General features: G+C 39.3%; 1 protein-coding gene across 4 annotated transcripts; it reads right to left on the bottom strand.

The window, feature by feature from the left end:
* Window positions 1-4,473: 4,473 nt before the first annotated feature.
* LOC117881010 (lysosomal acid lipase/cholesteryl ester hydrolase-like) lies at window positions 4,474-18,762 on the bottom strand. 4 transcript variants are annotated; one of them, XM_034777761.1, is made up of 10 exons: window positions 18,713-18,762; window positions 15,644-15,759; window positions 15,247-15,364; window positions 11,728-11,926; window positions 10,939-11,048; window positions 9,793-9,929; window positions 8,564-8,710; window positions 8,349-8,420; window positions 7,094-7,162; window positions 4,474-5,383 (listed from the first exon to the last, which is right to left on the bottom strand). In XM_034777761.1, the coding sequence occupies exons 2-10, from the start codon at window positions 15,746-15,748 to the stop codon at window positions 5,150-5,152; spliced, it is 1,191 nt and encodes a 396-aa protein (XP_034633652.1). In that variant the 5' UTR covers window positions 15,749-15,759; window positions 18,713-18,762; the 3' UTR covers window positions 4,474-5,149. The 4 variants fall into 4 exon arrangements, with proteins under 4 accessions (XP_034633652.1, XP_034633653.1, XP_034633654.1 ...); XM_034777762.1 differs by lacking the exon at window positions 18,713-18,762 and adding an exon at window positions 16,684-16,746; XM_034777763.1 differs by lacking the exon at window positions 8,349-8,420.
* Between the last annotated feature and the right edge of the window lie 349 nt (window positions 18,763-19,111).

Genomic DNA, 19,111 nt, shown 5'->3' with positions numbered 1-19,111 from the left:
TTTCTTCAGAGGTCAGTTTATCTAAGACTTTCATCATGTTTTGTTGCTCTGCTCCAGACTCTCTCCAATTTGTCCACATCTTTCCTAAAGTGCGGTGCCCAGAACTGGAACAGTACTCCAGCACAGGCCTCACCAGGGCCGAGCAGACTGGCACAATTACCCCCCCATGTCTTACATATGACGTTCATGTTAATACACCCCTGAATGATATTAGCCTTATTCAGTGGGATTGGGGCCTGAAACGGCTGATGAAACCAGTTCCTTTCAAAGTATGTCAGTGACACACAGACAAATTTTCTCTCGGTATTTGACTCCAAACTGCCCAAGGAGAACTGAACATCCACTTTGCACCTCAAATAAAAGATTTTTTTAGGAACATCTCTTTCCCCTCTCAGAATTCCTTAGATTGGTCTGAAAACAGCTCTTTTGCTTAATTAAATGTTCCAAGTGAAACTAACAGATAACTCAGACTCACTCTGTAAATAACTGCTAATGTTGCAGTCATAACAGAACACTGGAGTTATAGTTACCTGTGTCCTGTCCCTTTAAGGAGGTCTGCTAAAGAGGCCAAGGGGGACACAGCTGGTAACAGGGTGTGGTCCTAGGAGAGGTTGGTGCTCCAGAGAGACTCAGCAGCACTGGGGCTTGTGCAAGCTGTGTTTGCTTGTTTCATAAACCCTTCAGGTTTAAAACCATGCCTGGTCTGTGAGTGTAACACTGACAGGCAGATACATGTGAAGGCTGCATTAATGAGAGCTAATTTTCTAATAAATCCTGTTTGTTCTTTCAGTTTAAAAAGTGAGAACTTTGACTGGAGGCCAAAGAGCTGAAACGAAGGGATTGGAAGTAAGCAGCGATTTACGGATTATGCACTGGGAAACAAAGGGGATGAAATCCCAGCCCCATAAAGCTCCATAGCACAACTCCCATTGACTTCAGTAGGGCATAATAAAATCTAGAAGTTTCTTGTCTGGGACCTTGAAGTACAATTTTGGGACTAATCCATAGTGCAAACTATTATATGCTGATGAAAGGTCAACTAAGATTTTTTTTGTGCTTGAGTCATTCAATGGTTTTAAATTGAAAGTAAAATATGCTATCTATATCTATCTATATAGAGAGAGCATGATGTAGTCTTGAACAAGATCTAGCAATTTAAAAAACATGTCATGTATCACAAAAACAAAGTGAATAGTTCACTATAGATTGAAATTTGGCTGCACAAACTACTTGGTGAATAAATTAAACAAAAACTCAATTTATTGGATAATTAAATTACATGAAGAATTTGACCAGCTCAATTGGGAAGGCTTTGGGCAACTTTATTCATATCTGTATAATCCACTGAAATAAAGCTATTAACATGCATGAGTGCTGGCAGGATTGGAACCTTAACCTACATCAAACTGTATTCATCAACATACAGTAGAGGTGCCCTATGAATGGCCAACATGATACAATCACTCTTGTTCAGTTTTCTGCACAATAAAATTTATCCATGCTGGAAGGTCGTATTTAGCCATGTCATCAAAGCTATAAATGGAAAGTCATCTTTAACTGGATGTAAAATACAGTTATATTTCTATATTTAAATACATGTATTTGAATGTATCACGCTGAGGTCCAGAGTTAGCAGCTGAAATAACTGAAATACTTGGGTGATTAATTAAGTAGCTGTGATTTAGGGTCTTGTCTAACCACTGCTCAATTGCTTTAGACTGTGATATGTTGTTACTATCAACAATACTTTTATTTTTTTTGTTAACAGTTAAATTAATTTTTGGTATTTGTGAAAAGCACTGGATTGACATTGACACTGAATGTGGAGTCCTCTTGCTGCCCGCAAAACACGTATGTTATGTACCACAGTGCTACGACTTCTCCACATCTCACCAGTTCTGTTTTTGCCCCACTCACACTGATTCAGGAAAAGAGTTAAAGAATTGTATTAAACTGCTGTCTAAGCAATTCTAACAGACAGTTATTGGTTTAGTTGTAACTACGTTGAAAACGAGTTTCATCCCTGAATAATGCCTCTACCAATTATAATGTCCGGTGACAGCACAGAATTGTAACAAGTGTTGAATTATTTGTCCTTTTCACAAATTCACATAATGTAGTCAAATGTAAGTCATCTGATGTCAAATATATATCCCATAATATCTATATTTGTGTGTAAGTGCTCATAACTGTTTGACTCCAATTGTGTAGAAAATATGAGAAACATGCTAATTCTTTATTCTTGGTTCATCTTTTCACTGAGTGGGGGCAGTGATTTCACAGCCCCTACTCTGTAAGGGACCTGATTGGTTTGCTAATGATTAGGCAATTAACTACTTAATATTTTGAAAAAACCTTGAAGTCTGAAAAATTATGCAAATAGCAAATATACATAACGTGATATTCCTATTACTGCTACCCTCTGCTTTCCTTCTCTGCTCATCCACCCACCTGTTATGCCTTTTCTTTACTTAGCTAGTAAATTCTTTGAGGCAGGAACTGTCTTTTACTATGTCTGCACCCAGTACAATGGGGCCCCGATCCTGACTGGCATTCACAGAGCACTACAATAACAGAAATAAATAGTAATAATACCTGAAAGCCCCATGTTTTTCTTGGCTACTGAAAGGGTCACATCTTCTAGATGATATTGTTCCTCTACTATCGAAACATCATAGCCAGCATCTGTTAGCAGCTAGAATGAAGTCCAGGCTGTTTGTGGCCAGATTAATGATCCAACTGGTACCATCTGTAAGAAAACAATGCTGCAGAAACCCAACAGGCTTGGTACCCGAGAGAGAGATGCATTGAATATATATATAACAAAAACAAATCTTTTGTGACTCTGGTAACAAAGTGACACCCATACAGTTAGACACTGTGTGTCTCAGACTTCCAGTCTAGCATCAAGTGCTAAAAATAATGAATTTGTATTGACAGTAGCCATTTACCGGTAACTGAGTTTTCAGAACCTAAAAAGAACTTCTTTTCCTCATCTCTTGTGTTAGTGTCTGTAATACAATAAGTAACAAATGTTTGTAGAATAACATTACTGAAATGCTATAAGCTCTCTATTTTGAAAGTTTCAAAGAAAATGTCTTACCATGTGTGTGGCTGAATACAAACCAGTATTACTCCTACTGCATTTGACATTTCTAAGGTGCAAATTATTAAGATGCAAATTATAAATACATGGAGAGATGTACATCAATTTACCAAGTGTCCTGCCAAATAGAGGCATCGAGGCATTCACTTTGGCCTTCTTGTGCAACAGCATTATGGACTTCCTGAATAGGCTTGTTATTTTCAGGATGTTCAGCTCATGTAGTTAGTAAGTGGTGGCATACAATCATTTGACAACAGAGAATTTTACAGAAAGGCATGAATGACCTGGCACATAAATAGAGATGGAGTAACAACTGATCACCAATCTCAGATCACTTCTAGGAGCTCCCGGTGCCCATTTCACGGACATACGCCTACACACAGGGTTTAAACTTGGCCGCATTGTAGACAATGGAAAAACTGCCACTGACTTCAGTGAGGCCATAATTCCACCCACAGAGTCAAGATTGTCCTCGTTTCACTGACATACACCTACAAAGAGTGTCCAGTTTGTTGTATCTTGAAAGAATGAGTTTTTAAACACAAACTGCCTTCAGGAAAGTTTCTTTGTGATCTTATCAAAACCGAACTTAACTGGCCATTAGCCTACTGTGATAGGGTCCTCAGGGAGCTAGGTAGTGTAGTGGTTAGTGCACCTGTCCTCCGCTGTGTCTCTTTCTCTCTCAGAGGCAGATGGAGTTTCAGAAATGGTGCCTGGTCCCTGACCCCAGATTGAGACTGTTAGGGCCTTCCTCCTGCATCTGGGCTTTTGCCCTAAAATGGGGTATGGTAAGGGGAACAATGCACTCCCACTCCACCAACTCCTAGCCCAGGGCCCTGTGAAAAGTAATACTGGCAAGTTCCTCTCTGTAGAGAATGCAAGTCTGCCACCCTGGATTCCTGGGAGTTTAGTCTGAGAAATATGAACTCCAGAGTTAGAAAATGAAGAGTTAAGATTAAACTAATCAGCCCTACCACCACACTCTATGGACATATACCTAAAAATATAGGCCACATGTTAATATTCTAAATCTCTTTTCACATTGAATTAAGAATTAGATAGTAAAATCTTGTAACTGTCAGATTGTCTTTCCTATATCTACAAAAACGAAGATTCCGGTGGCCACCAACTCCTCATTGTTTTTGTGGATACAGACTAACACAGCTACCCCTGATACTTTCCTATATCTGTATTTCCAGATTCATTGTATCAGATTCTTCCTTTTTGATCCTCTATTTAAAAAAAAAAAAGAACATATCTAGAATTTGAATATTTAAGCTCTATTTGTGTTGAATGCAAAGGTCTGTAAACAGAAATAACATACAACAGATATGGAGATTTGTTTCACATTTATTTATTTTGCATATGTAGAACAAGCCTCAAAATAACCCAACCTTTTCCCTGCATGCTCGTTCAACAAACATATGACACCTCTTTGTGGTCTGTATTAGTAATCATTAAGGTCAGTTCATGACCTCAGCCATGTGACAGCAGTAAGGACTGACCCTGGTCAGATGATTGGGGTGATAAAATAAAATCTCTAGTCTAGATCATTGGCTGCATTAGGTCAGTATAGCTCCACTAATGTCAATGGAATGATGCACGTACTCAAAGTAAACCAAGTGTGAACTGGGACCATTGTGATGTCCTGTCTAGCCATATTTATCAGTTGTCTCCCATGCCCTCAATTAAATTTTATAGAAAAGGCATCTAGACACCAGCACAAAAAAATTATCTTGGAACCAGATCTTCATGCCTATCCATGATATGCTTTATTTCTAAAGCTTGACACGTTAGAAAAACAAAGGATTTACATTTTTATAGCATAGCATATGCACTGTATATTGCAACTCAATATTTCCCTTCTTTGGATACATTTGTGCTGCTCCCCTAATACTGAAGTTCATTAAAGAGAATTTTATTAAAGTAAAGTAAATTCATCAAGTATAGATAGATACATAAAGAGTTTTGTAATTCATTAAAAACCAAATAAGACAGATATCAACAGAAATTAATATAATCCTTGATCCCAAAGCCACATTTTTATGTATTCTTCCTCATCAAGTCGAGGATTTCATTATACATGCGCTCAGGTGCATCGAGGCCCCAGATGAAATCCAGATGGTTCCAGTCAGGAATCACCTTGTGGTAAACCAGATTAGTGACTTGTGGGAGCAAAAGGTCAACATCGATAGGGTCAGCAAGCCAGTCATTTCCACCACTCCACATCGCAGTTGGGACTTGCATGTCTGTCACATTATATATGGGCGGAGTATCCTTTAAAAAAAATTTTTTCACAAAAGAAAACAAGTTTGGATTGGAATGCAATGAAGAATCAGTTACACATTACTAGAAGACTATTTTAAACAAAGAACTTTATAATGATTTACTGTAGTTCTTGAAAGAAGAGAAATTACTAATTCAAATTAAACATGAGGTAATAATTGTAACTTAAATATCACAATTTTGATGACAATATAGAGAACTCAAAATGAGTTCCCTCACACAAGTTTCATCAATTTTTGGCTCTGAAAGAATGCATTCTTCAATGTGTTACAGAATTTTAATGACCTCAGAAGTTACACCTAAACCTTACACTGAAACCTCCACTATCCCAGGCTACTGCCACATATAGAGGACATTTTCAAAGGCACAATCATACAGCAGATGAGAGACTTCAGGATACTCAGACAAGATAAAAACAAAACAAAAAACCCAAAACTACACAGAGCAATAATGCAGATGTTCACAGTGTGATTTCTAAAGTGTTGCTCATTAATTGGCCCATGTAAACCATGCAGGTGTGAACTAAAAGTTCCCTAGTGAACTGAGAACTTTTAGTTCACACCAGCAAGATCTACGTGGACCAATTAATCTGCTACTTGTTAGTGTGCTTTAGAAATCACACCTGTGTAGTCCACTTTACTGCTCCATGTAGACAAGCCTTCTTTACATTTTACCTGAACACCTCTTTTCCTCTCATCTTATGGTTGTAAAATGTTTGGAAGTAAGAATGAGATATTCAAGTAAGATATATTTAGAGTATCTAGAGGGCTACATTGATTCATCACCACAATATTTTTCCATCAGATGAGTCTTCAGAGCACAACCGCTGAACTTCCAGGCAACGTCTCAACTGCATTTCTTCCAGTTAAAAACTCAGCTCTCTCTGAAGAGGTGCTATGCCTCTTGCTAGTGGAAGCCAAAGACTTGCTTTTGAATCTTATCATGCTTCAAATATCCTACTCCTCCACACAGCCCCCAGTGACCCAGCAGACAAAACTACAATTCCTCCAACGTACAGGTCTCCAGCCTTTTCTGACTGATACGCAACCCAGTAGTTTTTTAGCAATAATATAAGGGTGTTAGCAATGACTTCATTTATATTTCTGTACTCTAACAGAACTAGAATTTACAACAAGATTGAGGACAGTGAGAGTTGTGGACCACAAATTTCAACTTTCCAGATATTTTCATTTGAATTTTCAACCAGGAAATTGGGTTCATCATTTTTGTAATGATGAGTTTCCTAGTTCTTTTAAAGAAACCAACAGTAACTGATCAGACAAGAACACAACAGCTTTTATATTTGAGATTAGAGATTCAAATTGGATGGAAAAGTAAGAAAATTCTAACTAGTTACTTCTAACTGCTTTGAAATAAATTAGACCTTATTTTAAAATACTCTCTATTCTAACCATAGGCACAGAGATACAAATGTATACTGGTGACTTACTACATAAATATTTTTAACGTGTGCTTTTTTTAAAATAGAGGACAATAAATTCAATCGAATTTCTCTGGATTTATACTGGTATAAATGAGAACATAATTTGGCCCCCAATATGGAATTATTTTTAAACTATAGCTTTTGCTTGGCTACCATAGCTTTTGCTGTCAAATGGGATAGTATGATGCTCACTCTCTTTTTTACAGTGTTTTTTTAAGTGAAAATTCTGAAATGTTTTCACATCAGAATTACCTTACCTGATCATAGTGGACTTTGTTAGATGGTATTCCCCAGTCATAAGCTTTCAGTTTACCACTTTTAATCGCCTAGAGTAAGAATTAAAATCAAATGTACATGTTTTAACTAAAACAAGGAAAAAATAATTACTGCATTTGCCCCTCCAAAGTTAGCCTTTGAAACTAGCCCCCGCAGAGGTTTGCATAATCTAGTTCAAACTGGATTCTCCAGGGTCCAACAAAGAAAGGATTTTAGGATAAATAAACTGGGATTAGACTGACTCAGGACATTCTCCCTGATCCAACAAATGAACAAGATCACTGGCCTATGGAAGGCCCCAGTCCTTAGGGGAGGGTTGGAAGGACTTGGCCTATTGAGGTCATGTAAGACTGAGTGTTTGTTCTAAGCTTAAACTGAGATGAATTTGTGACCACAAGGAATCCCCTGGGTGGGGCTGAAGGACTGCTTCTGCAGAATCCACATTAGGATGATGTTTGGTAAGTTTATTAGCATGCGTGTAGGTTCTTTTATTGTTTTCTATGTAGTGTTTTTACCTTAAGACTAAAGTAGGCTTGCATAGGAAGTGCTATGTGGTACCTTATAACTGTAGCAATTACACCTGTTAATCGTTTCTGAAGAGAAAGCAAGCAGGTGTCTTTGGGCAGTCTACCTCTGCTGGGAATAACACAGTGAAGGCAGGGAACTGTGCAGCCTGGACATACCCAGGTCAGAAGGGAGTGACCATGTGGATTTCCACTCAAGAAAGCCAACGGCTGGCGAGCTGGAAACCTAAGAGTGGGTGCTCTTGCTGGACCACTGAGGGGGAATACAGGTGCTGCTACCCTGAACTGCGACAATGGCATGTCTACTCTACCATTCCTTTATAGAGACAAAAAAAGGATATTTTGTTGATTATATTTCCATGTATCCTGGGTGGGGACTGGCACTGAGTACTAACTTGCAAGCTAATTTGTACATTATGCATGGAAAAAAGAAACTAGCAGTGCTGCCCTGTGAGGTTGCTCTGTAATTAGCTATGTTCATGCCTCTGCCAAGTTCTCTGCTTGCAGAATATACTAAGCCAGGGTAGACACAAGCATGATTAAGGGAGGATTAGTTCTTTCAATGTGGCAATGCCATCTTGATTGCTAAATTGTTGGCACTGAGAATAAATTAGGACAATAGAATAGGAGACTGGCCCTAAATCAGTTTTCAAACATCACACACGATTGTTACATAATGATTACAGGGCACTTTATATTTCAGAAGTTCTACCTGTTTCCAGTGAATTATGTTTTGTACAGAGGTTCCAGCTGGGGCATGTGTTATATACACATATATTCGGCTCTAAAAGGAAACATTTATATTACATAACAAGTTTCATCTCACGAAATGGATCTACTTATTTATCATAAATCAATGCAGGCAATTTCAAGGATAAATCTGTTTTGCAAAAAATATCGGAGGAACAATTGTAGATTTAGACGTACCATATTTAAGTTCTTCTCATTAAATCCACACAGCTCAAACATGAGGTTGCCACAAAACTCTGATAACATGCCCTGGCTGCAAAATTCAGCAGCAAACAAGTCAGCAAAAAAATTCTGTCGTATGAATTCTTTTGTACCAACTACAGTCTGTAAAATTACAAAGATTCATATTTAATAAAATTACAGATATTGGAGATAAAACCTGCCCTTCCTTCTATCTGCCAATCAAATAACGTCTCCTACAGTATATTCAAGTTCTGTGTTCAATACACATTTAAATAAATCAGGTGATTAGGAAGGGGAAGACTATTCGCCATTCCAATTGTCCTTACAGTGAAGAATTTTTCCTTCAGATTTTCGAATCCTTAATTATTTCCTTCTACTTACACCTCTTGGATAGACTTAAGTAATTCCTCTCCTTCTTTGGTATTTACAACCTTCAGATACAGCTAAACTACCACACTCTCCCTCCATCTTTTGGCCTAGCTACAGGAACATAGGTATTACTATATCAGATCAGACCACTGGTTCAACCAGTACAATTACTGGACTCTGCAGTACCACATACTTCATAGGGAGATACTAGAATCCTTATAATAGAGAATCATGGAACAACATGCCAGTCAGAGAAGACACCTCCAATCCCTGGAAGCTCAAGATTGTTTTATATCCTGAAGCAATAAGGCGAAAATCCCTTGTTTTGTGCCTTACCTAGTATAGCTAGATGTACTCATTAACCATATAAATGACTAATCCTCCTTTGAACCCTGCTAAGCTTTTTCCTTTTAGAGTATTAGATTTGTTGCCCTTCAGTTTTACTGAACGCTACCCTTTTCTTGTATTAGGAGAAGGGGTAAGTGGCAGCTTTGTTACTATCACGACACCATTTTCTATTTTATAAACCTCTCATGTCTCCTTTTATTCTACTCTCTAAATAGTCCAAGACTTTTTCATTCCCCCATGACACTGAAGTCTGCCCATCCCTCTAATTGGTTTCCTAATTCTGCTATAACATACTTTATGGGTAAATTTTGGCACAGTGAACACAGATTATGGATTAAGGTATGTGACGAGCTTTAACATTTGTACAAATTGCAAAGTAAAATCTCTGGAAATTCTAGAATGTCTCACTTCATTTTAACTGTTCTGTCTTAATTGGTTTTAGAATCCCCACCAAAAAGTCCAACTAACTTTGGTTAACAGATATACTGTCTAAAAAAATCACATACCTTGATCACTGCATCGGGAAGTAATGCAAGCTTTGTCAACAAGCTTTGCGCATTTTTAAGTGTGGCTACAGGAGCTAAAGCAAAATACATTTTGATTCTTTGAGCCAGCTGGGGCATGGTTGAAAATGTTATAAAAGCTGAAAATGAAGAAAGAGATGTACAAGTTACTATTGCAAGGAGTTCAAGCACAATGTTTAGATTTTGTGAAAACTATTTTACAAACTGTAAGGAGAACAGAAATGTTGAGAATTTTTAAAGGGTCAATTGAAAACCCAAGCTGTTTATAATGTAAACATTACCTAGCTGAATGTGCGGTCCACACATTGCAAAACCCCCCATTGAAGTATGAGGATGAGATGACAACACTTTCAGTTGAAAGTAACTTGAATGGAATTTAGTGCCTTTGCCTTGCTTAATAAAACATTTTTTTGGAACAAAGTTTTGCTGGCTTTGGGTTTTCCTTAAAGTATGATTATAGTCAGAAAAACAACTGTCAGAATGGCACCTCCTACTCAGATGTCCTTCCTCGGTATTGCCAGACCCAGATTTACTTATTTGAGCAAAAGAAATAAGCATTTATTACTCATTAGCACTGCAGAAACCAAATAACTATTGTAACGCTGAGTGGGCTCCTACTGTGGTTCATGCATCAACAAAATTGTTAACTGAATTTCTATAAGGCTGTCTACCCTAGGATAAAATGGTTTATTTTACTACATGGCAGCTATGCAATTCTAAACCTAGAGAAGACAGGGCAATGGTATTTTAAAATGTAATCTGCCTGTGGACATGTTAGTTCACATGTTTTAACAATACACTTTCTTTCTAGTGTGGACAAGCCCAAGAGCACAATCTGCACTTCAAGGTATACACCTTAATTTCACTTTAACCACACACTCCTGTTGAATCAGTGTTATTGGTGATGGTGATGTGCAAGTCAAAAAACAGAACATAGCGTTCAGATGACACAGCTACCAGAACATGATATTGCCCTAAAAAGTTCCCCTCTGGTCACATGTGATATCTCCAGCACAGCAGAAATTGGGATCTGTGTGTGGGGGGGGGGAGGGAAGGGAAGAGATCTAGACTTCAAAGGACAGACAGTTCCATTGTAAACAACAGACACTGCATTCCCCTCAAACTTACCTGTCGTGGTGCCTTCTGAATGTCCAATATAATACAGTTTCTCTTGTCCAGTTTTCTGCACAATAAAATCTATCACTGCTGGATGGTCATATTTAGCCATTTCATCATAGCTACAAAAGGAAGGGTGGTCATCTTTATGTTAGCTGTGTAATTGTCTGCATTTGAACACCAAAAGCCTTAGAACTGAAAAACAGTTATAGCACTACAAGCTTCTCCATATTATTCTCCCAAGCACCTCAAATGTTTTTAGCCCCCTCTGCACTGGGCCAGGAACTGACATAAGGAACTATATTTAAACTCTGTTCCGGATACACCAATCAATATAGATCATAGGCACTAACTGTGTTTAAAAATAAGAACACATTGTTTTAGATACAGGGCTACATAATTGTTGCAGGATTGTGTAGAACTGTTTTACTCCTTTGGTAAATCCACACAATACAGTCAGCTATTTGATTTAACAATTTATCATGTACCATAATAATTTTAGTGTTCATCCCTAGAGAATTCCAAATACTGTATCGACAGAGAAAGACAATAAGACCAAATTTTTTGTGTGTCCACTAATTCTGGAGGCGCAGTCCGACATCTCAAGGCCTGATTTTTGTAGATGCTTAGCAACTACAACTCCAATTGACTTCAACTCTGAAAATCCAGCTATAAATTGTGAAATTAGAAATTAGTGTTTTGGCCTAATTCTTACTTTATTAGGACAATGGATTCCCAGCATCACTTTACAAAACAAAATAAACTAGTCGTGTCATAGTTTCCCCCAAAATTATAGTCTACCTGAAAGCCCAGAATTCCTCTTGGTGCATTGAAAGGTTTACGTGTCGTCTGGACCAAGTGTTCCCTCTACTATTTCCTATCCAAACATCATAGCCAGCATCTGCTAGAATGAAGCCCAGGCTGTTTGTGGCCAGATTAATGATCCAACTGGAACCATCTGCAAGTAAACCATGCTGCAGAAACACAACAGGCTTTGGACCTGAAAGAGAGATACACCGAATATTCCATACAAGCAAAACTTCTGTGACACTGATAATAAAACAGCACTCAGTCTTCATAGTCAAATTCCTAAATCCAGCATTAACTTCTGGAGAGAGATTTAGTTGAATTGCCAAGGACTGTATTTTAAAGGATTTTAATTGAAAAAGACAAAGTAGGAAGACTGTATAGAACCCTTCTTTCATTTTTTGTGCAAGTGGGTCTAAACCCAAGAAAAGTGTCAGGGGAAAATGGTGTTTCTCAAATGCATCACTACTAAATATAGAAATCTTTAGAGAAGATTTAAGGGAATGGCTTATTATTACCATAAGCTACATGCAAACAGAGAGTGTCTTTCAGTATTAGTCCTATTGTACTTGATTTTCAAATGATTTGATTTTGATATGTAGTTTAGGCTCCAAGCAGCACATGTCTGGTTGTATCTTAGGTTAGTGAGCATCAATCTGATTATTGGATCCAGGATTTCACTGTCTATTGGAGAGAATGCAAGCAATTGGGCTCAGTTTCCTCTGGTACTCCACACCTGTTCCCACAATATCTGTATCTCACTGAGTCAGTTTCTCTTGCTCTCCCACACACTCAGTGTCCACGTTTATTCCCCATTCAGTAGCTTCTGATAACATTTGGTTTTAAATGTCATGTAGTGAGTGCCAGTGCACCTTATATCACTGTATTTCAGATCATTTCCTTTTCAGAGTCATTACTTTTGCCCCATTCCCTGCACTCATATATATACACAGTTCTGTGTAAACGACCGAGAATAAATAAGTATCTGCCGATCATCCCAGCTTGATCAGTTGTGAACACTTGTCCCAGAGAGCTGGTATTTGGAGTACACTAGTAGGTAAAGAAGGCTTCCTCTCCTCCTCAGGAAAGCAACTATCAGCTCAAGCCCAGAAGGGGAATCACTGCAGAGAAAGTGGTTCCAGGGACCAAGGGGGTTTGAATGGCTAGGAAGGGATGCCACTACCAAAGAGCATTTCTAGACTTCACCAGAGTCTTGACTAAGTTGACCACCAAACTCTCAGTCCCCTTCCCCTCCAAACCAAACAACCACTCACTCCCGCTCTGAAACCTACCAGCCACAGTCTTCCCACCACCAGAGGCCCATCTCTCCCCCCTTCCTTTCCAAAAATTGCTGTGATAGAAACATTTCACCAGCCAGGGTACTTCAACAAGCAGTTTAAAAATGACAACATAGCTCATGTCCTTAGCATACATATGGTCTACTATATAAAATTAAAGCTCTGTAGATCTAACAGCCAAAAGGCCTATTTACAACTGAGGCTAGTTAAATGATTTCTTTACAAAATTAATACAGCTGGCACAGAAAGGTATTTCACTTGGCAGAGGATTTCACTATTTTGAAATATGGTTTCATTTCAATTTGGAACAAATCCTCAACATTTCAAATGTATCCACAAAAGGGAATGGAGTCCTGGCTTCAGAGCAGTCACCTGGTAGGCTGCCCTGGAGCTGTGTGCCCTGGAAACCTGGGCTTCAGGGGAACCAAGGTAGGCAAGGAGACAGGAAACTAAGCATGTGTCCATTGGAAACCTGGCTGGTTTCCAGAGGATCTCCATGGAACATTTAAATATCATTCAGTTGGCAAATTCTGACAAAAAAATTGCATCTGCAGTGACTCAAAATTAAGTGTGCAAAAAATAAATTGATAGAAGGAAAAGCTTTATACTATCTCAGAAGAGCACTATGAAGAGGATGAACAGTGGATGCCAAGGAAGAGATCGGTTTTAACATTACGTAGGCAACATTAAACTAAAACAGTAACCGAAATTTACACAGCATTCAGACAAACGTATGAAGCTTTTATATGAATGATGTTCATGTGTGTCTATAATACTACTGAGGGCTTAGTGGTTTATATTTGAAATTGATACAGAAAATTAGCAAAAACCTAACCGATTTTCCTTAATCCAAATTATGTATTTTCAGACTTATAAATGACAGTTAGGAGTTAATCAAAATCATCATAAATTTGGCAGACTGCACCAATAAAAATTGACATCAAACTCAATACTGGTCTCACTGGAGAGAACAGAAGTTTACAAAAACACAATATCAGCATGAACTGAATATACTTTATCTATTACTTCTACAGTTACTGTTCCCATACTATAAAGGTTCCCCCTTGAGCCCATGCTGAACAGCAACAAAGCCTACAGACTGATGGTCTCTGTTTTAGATTTGTGGCTCGTGCATCTTTTGGCCAAGAGATAATGTTGCTCAAGGCAGAATAACTGACTTAGACCTCAACATTTAGACTGCAGCAGTGGCACTTCAGTCATCCTAGACTCTTTTTCACACCCATAAAGGTTCATACCAGGATTCAGTTTTCCATCCACACAGGCAAAAGCCTTTCATCACATCAGCCTTCAGTTTGTCTCCCAATTTTGCTTACTCCCTCCTCTTTTCCTGCCTTCTATGTTGTACTCCCAGGTTTCCTCTTGTCCTCCCTACCCACCCAGTACTCCTTCCCTTGTCCTCTGACTTTTAGGAGACCTTTACCTGCACCTTTATTCTCCCAGATTCTCATATACACTTCATGGTCCTCTAGCAGCTTTTAGAGTGTTTCTCTGCAGCATTTTCTGCCACCTACCATAAAGACAATTTGCATTGGTGATGTGTTCTCTATGGGAACTAAGAGGAAAGCAGAGTATGGAAATGTTTGAGGGTCCTTGCAGGGACACTGTTTAACTCCTGCGAGGCTGAAGCTACAGATGGACTTTTCCACAGCTGGAGGTCAGGACAGGAATGTCACTGCAGAAAAACTAGCATTCAGGTAACTCGGGGAAACTCTCCTCCATTCTGTACAAAATTGTCACGCACATTCATGCAGAGCAGACAGAATGCCTGCTGAAATGCTTAGGAAGAACAGTAGTATAAGGGATGGGAATACAAGATGGTTCAGTTGATGTAGAAGGAACTTTTGTTCATTGTCACGGTCAGTAAACTGACATGAAATGAAGACTAGTATGTCTGTCAGCGAATACATTCAAAAACTTCTAGGCTTAATTTTTATAACCACAAATCCTTTCTTCCATGCATATTATAGAAATTAAAATATATATTATACACCACAAACATCCTCATAAAGTTAAAACTACATAGAAAAATACTGGCGTCCAGTAACAATAGTAGAACCCCATCTTTAGATTTGCAGAATTTGCTAAGATCCCTGTAAACCTCCTGTATGTATTGCTGTAATCTAGGTCATATTTAAGACAGGAAGGAATTTAAGGTTACAACAAGTTTCCTATTTAATACGGACATAAATTTTACCTGCATTGTCAGCATTTACTTTCCCATGAGGAATTCTGTTAACACTGAGGATATAGCCGTCTGCTGTCACAACATCATACTCCTCACTGGGGTATCCCCTGTATTGAATTATTTCACTCTGCAGGAAGAAAAAAAATCAAAGGCTCTGATCTCAGACTGCCAACAGGTTTTCAATTTTTTGAAGGCTTTCCTAGGCCATGTATTTACTATTAGGGGGTTTTACTGGAAGTACTTTCTGGTGGGATATTTTCAAGGAATCTGAACTGTGGGGCATTTTCTGTTATAGCCTCTGTTGGTTTATTCCACAAAATAAGGTGAATTAATAATGTATATTTCATTGTTTCTCAGAGATTGCCCCCCCCCCCCCCCCCAACTGTCTCTTTAATACATTACTTACAATATTCATATACATTTCAGGATTGTCATTTGACCTGCTGTCAGAGAGTCCTTGCACCAAAATAATTCCATGGATCAAACATGTTACAGCTACAGAATGCCACATCTTGGGTCAGCCTAGAATAATACATGTTACATATTAGTGCTATCTGAATCATGCATAAGTCTTCCAAGCAGAAAGCTCCTCACCAGTTATGGCCAAGAAGCTTAATGATCCCATATAGTCTGCATAAGAAAACAAGTTATATTGGGCCTGCAAAACTCAGGAACTATACTACGTATTCTTGAGCACCATCTTGTCCATTAACACATAACTTTTATAAGCTGAATAATGCAGGACTGAGTCCTGTTTTCCTGTTGCTTATTTTACTGGTTGTCATATACTATGTTGGGCACAAAATATTCAGCCCCGGCTATGTGAAGCTCTAGGCTGCATTGTTTATGCTGTATTTGGTCTCAGTTCTGTAAAACAGCAGCACCACACAGTGTCAGAGACTCAGTAGATGTGGTGTAAAGAGCCATAATTACTTTATACCTTAATATCCGGTTCATTACAGATACTAGAGATGGGTCTGCGATTTGAAGTTCAGATTCAAAATTAATCAAATATAATTAATGGCTCAACCATTAAGGAAATAGGAGTTAGGTGCAAAGCTTCGATCAATTTTTCCAGGGTAAGAAAGAAAAACATTTTCCATTCCCTTCTAATTAAGCCAGTTCCTTCAGCAAAGAAGAAAATAACCAACAATGCAATTTAGAAAGACAGTTCTCCACTGCAATCTCTTCTGTATTGTCCTGTCCATCTTTTTCCTCTTCTTCCTGGGGAGCAACCTGTCCCTCCAGTAGTTCTCTGTAAACTATCCACACCTTCATAGGAATCAAATAATTATCTGACTTTTCTGGAGCATTAACGAATCTAGCTTTTTCACCATTTAGGATCTTTTTTTAGCTGGACACCATAGTGCAAAAAACTTTAATCTAGCATTGAGACTCCATTTCTACATCCGTAGCTGTAAGCTGTTTATCTTGAAATATTCTTACCAAATACAGTCCAAGTCTCTAGCAAGCCTCAGATCTTCCTATAGATGCTGGAGACAAAAAGTTCTCTTATAAATACTGAGGGCATGCTCTCAACAGGGTTTGAAGTGCAAACTGCAATGTGCCCTATCTCTAAGTCAAATCCTGTATCTTCAATTGCAATGATATGCAAGTCAGAAGGAAGTCAACATGCTCTTCTCCTGGCTCCCTTTTAATGATTTTAGTCACTCCTTCATTTGATTCAAGTTCTGCCAGCAGGCAGTTGATTCAAGATCTGCCAGTAGGCAGGCTCTCTTATCTTACACCAGTGGGCAGCATTTCAAATTCATTGTGCACTTTCGTGATCCTTCAGGCTACCCATTCTCTGCCCCACTTCAGTAAGCCTCTCTTTAAAACCATCTAGGATAGTCTAAAGCAGTGGTCTACAAAGTGGGGTGCGCGCGACGATCCACTGGGGGGCGTGGCAAGAGGAGTGCTGCTGGAGCAAAAGGGCGGCGTGGCAGGAGTACCATTAATAAATAAAATATTTTTTTTTTAAATACTGTTTATTTCATCTTTATCTCAGCCTTTTTTAATTTCTATTTTGTGTATGCTTGATAATGTACATAATATATTAGTACAGTAGTACACGTATATAATTTATACATAAATAAATATACATATATTGGAGGTGCATGCTCAAAAAATTTTTACTGATAGGGGTGTGTGATCAAAAAAGTTTGGAGACCACTGGTCTAAAGGATTTGAGGGTGGCTGGTAAAGTTATGACATGTTCAAAGAGATATTTTTTATCACCACTTGCAGGGCCGGCTCTAGGTTTTTTGCTGTCCCAAGCAAAAAATTTTTTGGCTGCCCCCCACCCCAGTCCTGGGCTCTCTCCCTCCCAACTGCACCCTCCTGCTGCCCCAGCCCTGGATCACTGGTAACTCGCTCCCAGGGCGGGTCATTCAGCAGGAATTTTGGATGTGCACAGAACAGAGACAGGATTGGTTCCCATATGGTTACAGAACTGCAGTAAAGTGGAACAATTTTCAGCTTGTGTGACTGGAGGATATCTGGATGCACATTATAAGACTGTCCTACATAAATGAGGAAAGGTTGAGGTGCCTTTATTATTCTTTTGTTCCATTCTTTGTTTCTATGGGGAATGCACTATCACGGTCTTTCTTTTAAACAAATAAAACTAAAACTTAAAAAAAAAAAAAAAAGCAATGGCTGTTGAAAATAGCAACTCCAGTCCTAATAACCACTGGGAAGCATTTCTTGCTCAATTTATTCTACTTTTTCTACAGCAAGTTACAGTGGATCAGTATATTTGATTTGGGGGAAATGAAGTAACAGCTGCGTAAATTGAGCTTGAGCACTCCTGAATTTTGAGGGTGTTCAAATCTGGAAGGCAGGTGCTGCATTCCCTTTCTGAATATTAGCTATATCTGGAGAGGAAAAGTCAATTTCTGCTTCCATGGCTCAGAAGTGGAAATCCTCCTAAGTGTCTGGTACTGTATCTAAGGGCAGGTCTTCACTACAGGGGAGGGTCGATTTAAGATACGCAAATTCAGCTACGCGAATAGCGTAGCTGAATTCGACGTATCGCAGCCGACGTACCCCCCTGTAGGGACGGTGGCAAAATCGACTTCTGCGGCTTCCTGTCGACGGCGCTTACTCCCATCTTCGCTGGTGGAGTAAGAGCGTCGATTTGGGGATCGATTGTTGGGACGCGATAAATCGATCCCCGAGAGGTCGATTTCTACCCTGCCGATTCAGGCTCAAGCTGCCCAGGTGCAGAGCCTCCCATCCCTTACTTTTCATTTTAAATTCTAGTGGGATCCACATACCTCCCTTACTAGGCTTCAGATAGAGAGGTGCACCGTCCATTTAGTCCCCCCAATTCCTTCTTTGGGGGAGAGCCCAGGGCTGGGGCAGCAGGAGGTGCGGGGGGGAAGGGCCCAGGGCTAAGGCAGCAGGGGGGGCGGGTGGGGGCCGGAGCGGGGGGGGGGGGCAGCAAAAATCCTAGAGCTGGCTCTGTTCCTACCATTTACAGCAAGCTGCAGATTTCAGTTCCATACTCCTTTCCCACACGCCTTCCTCTTGCTAGTGGCCAAGGGAATGCTGGGAAATGTAGTTCTTTCCCTGCTCCAGGGCTGGCTCTATAGGCAGGGAGCTAACCAAGGAACTACAACTCCCAGGGGCCTCTGTTGGTTCTTAGCTCCCATGCTGGATTCTTGCGCCCCTTGCAAATCTGCAGCCCCAAGCAACTGCTTGCTTTGCTCCAGTCTAGAGCCGGCCCTGACCACTTGGTACTCTTTGAAAAATGTGTTTTCAATTCCCACCCTTCATCTCTTCCATTCATTATTAGCTACAGAGTTTGCCAGCAGCAAACACTGGAAACTAATTAAAAATTAAAAATTAATATTACAGCCATCCCTAAGAT

Source organism: Trachemys scripta, chromosome 7 (genome assembly GCF_013100865.1).
Source record: "Trachemys scripta elegans isolate TJP31775 chromosome 7, CAS_Tse_1.0, whole genome shotgun sequence".
NCBI classification, from domain to species: domain Eukaryota; kingdom Metazoa; phylum Chordata; order Testudines; family Emydidae; genus Trachemys; species Trachemys scripta.
The sequence above is the reverse complement of the archived record's forward strand: the minus strand, read 5'-3'. Positions and strand labels throughout refer to the sequence as shown.

Excerpts from the sequence above, each read along its gene's own strand:
- LOC117881010 (XM_034777761.1), bottom strand. The coding sequence starts at position 15,748 with ATGTGGCATTCTGTAGCTGTAACATGTTTGATCCATGGAATTATTTTG. Across the intron at positions 11,927-15,246 it reads AGTAAATGCTGACAATGCAG|GTCCAAAGCCTGTTGTGTTT; the intron begins GTAAAATTTATG and ends TCTCTCTTTCAG. Across the intron at positions 11,049-11,727 it reads GAGGAATTCTGGGCTTTCAG|CTATGATGAAATGGCTAAAT; the intron begins GTAGACTATAAT and ends TTCCTTTTGTAG.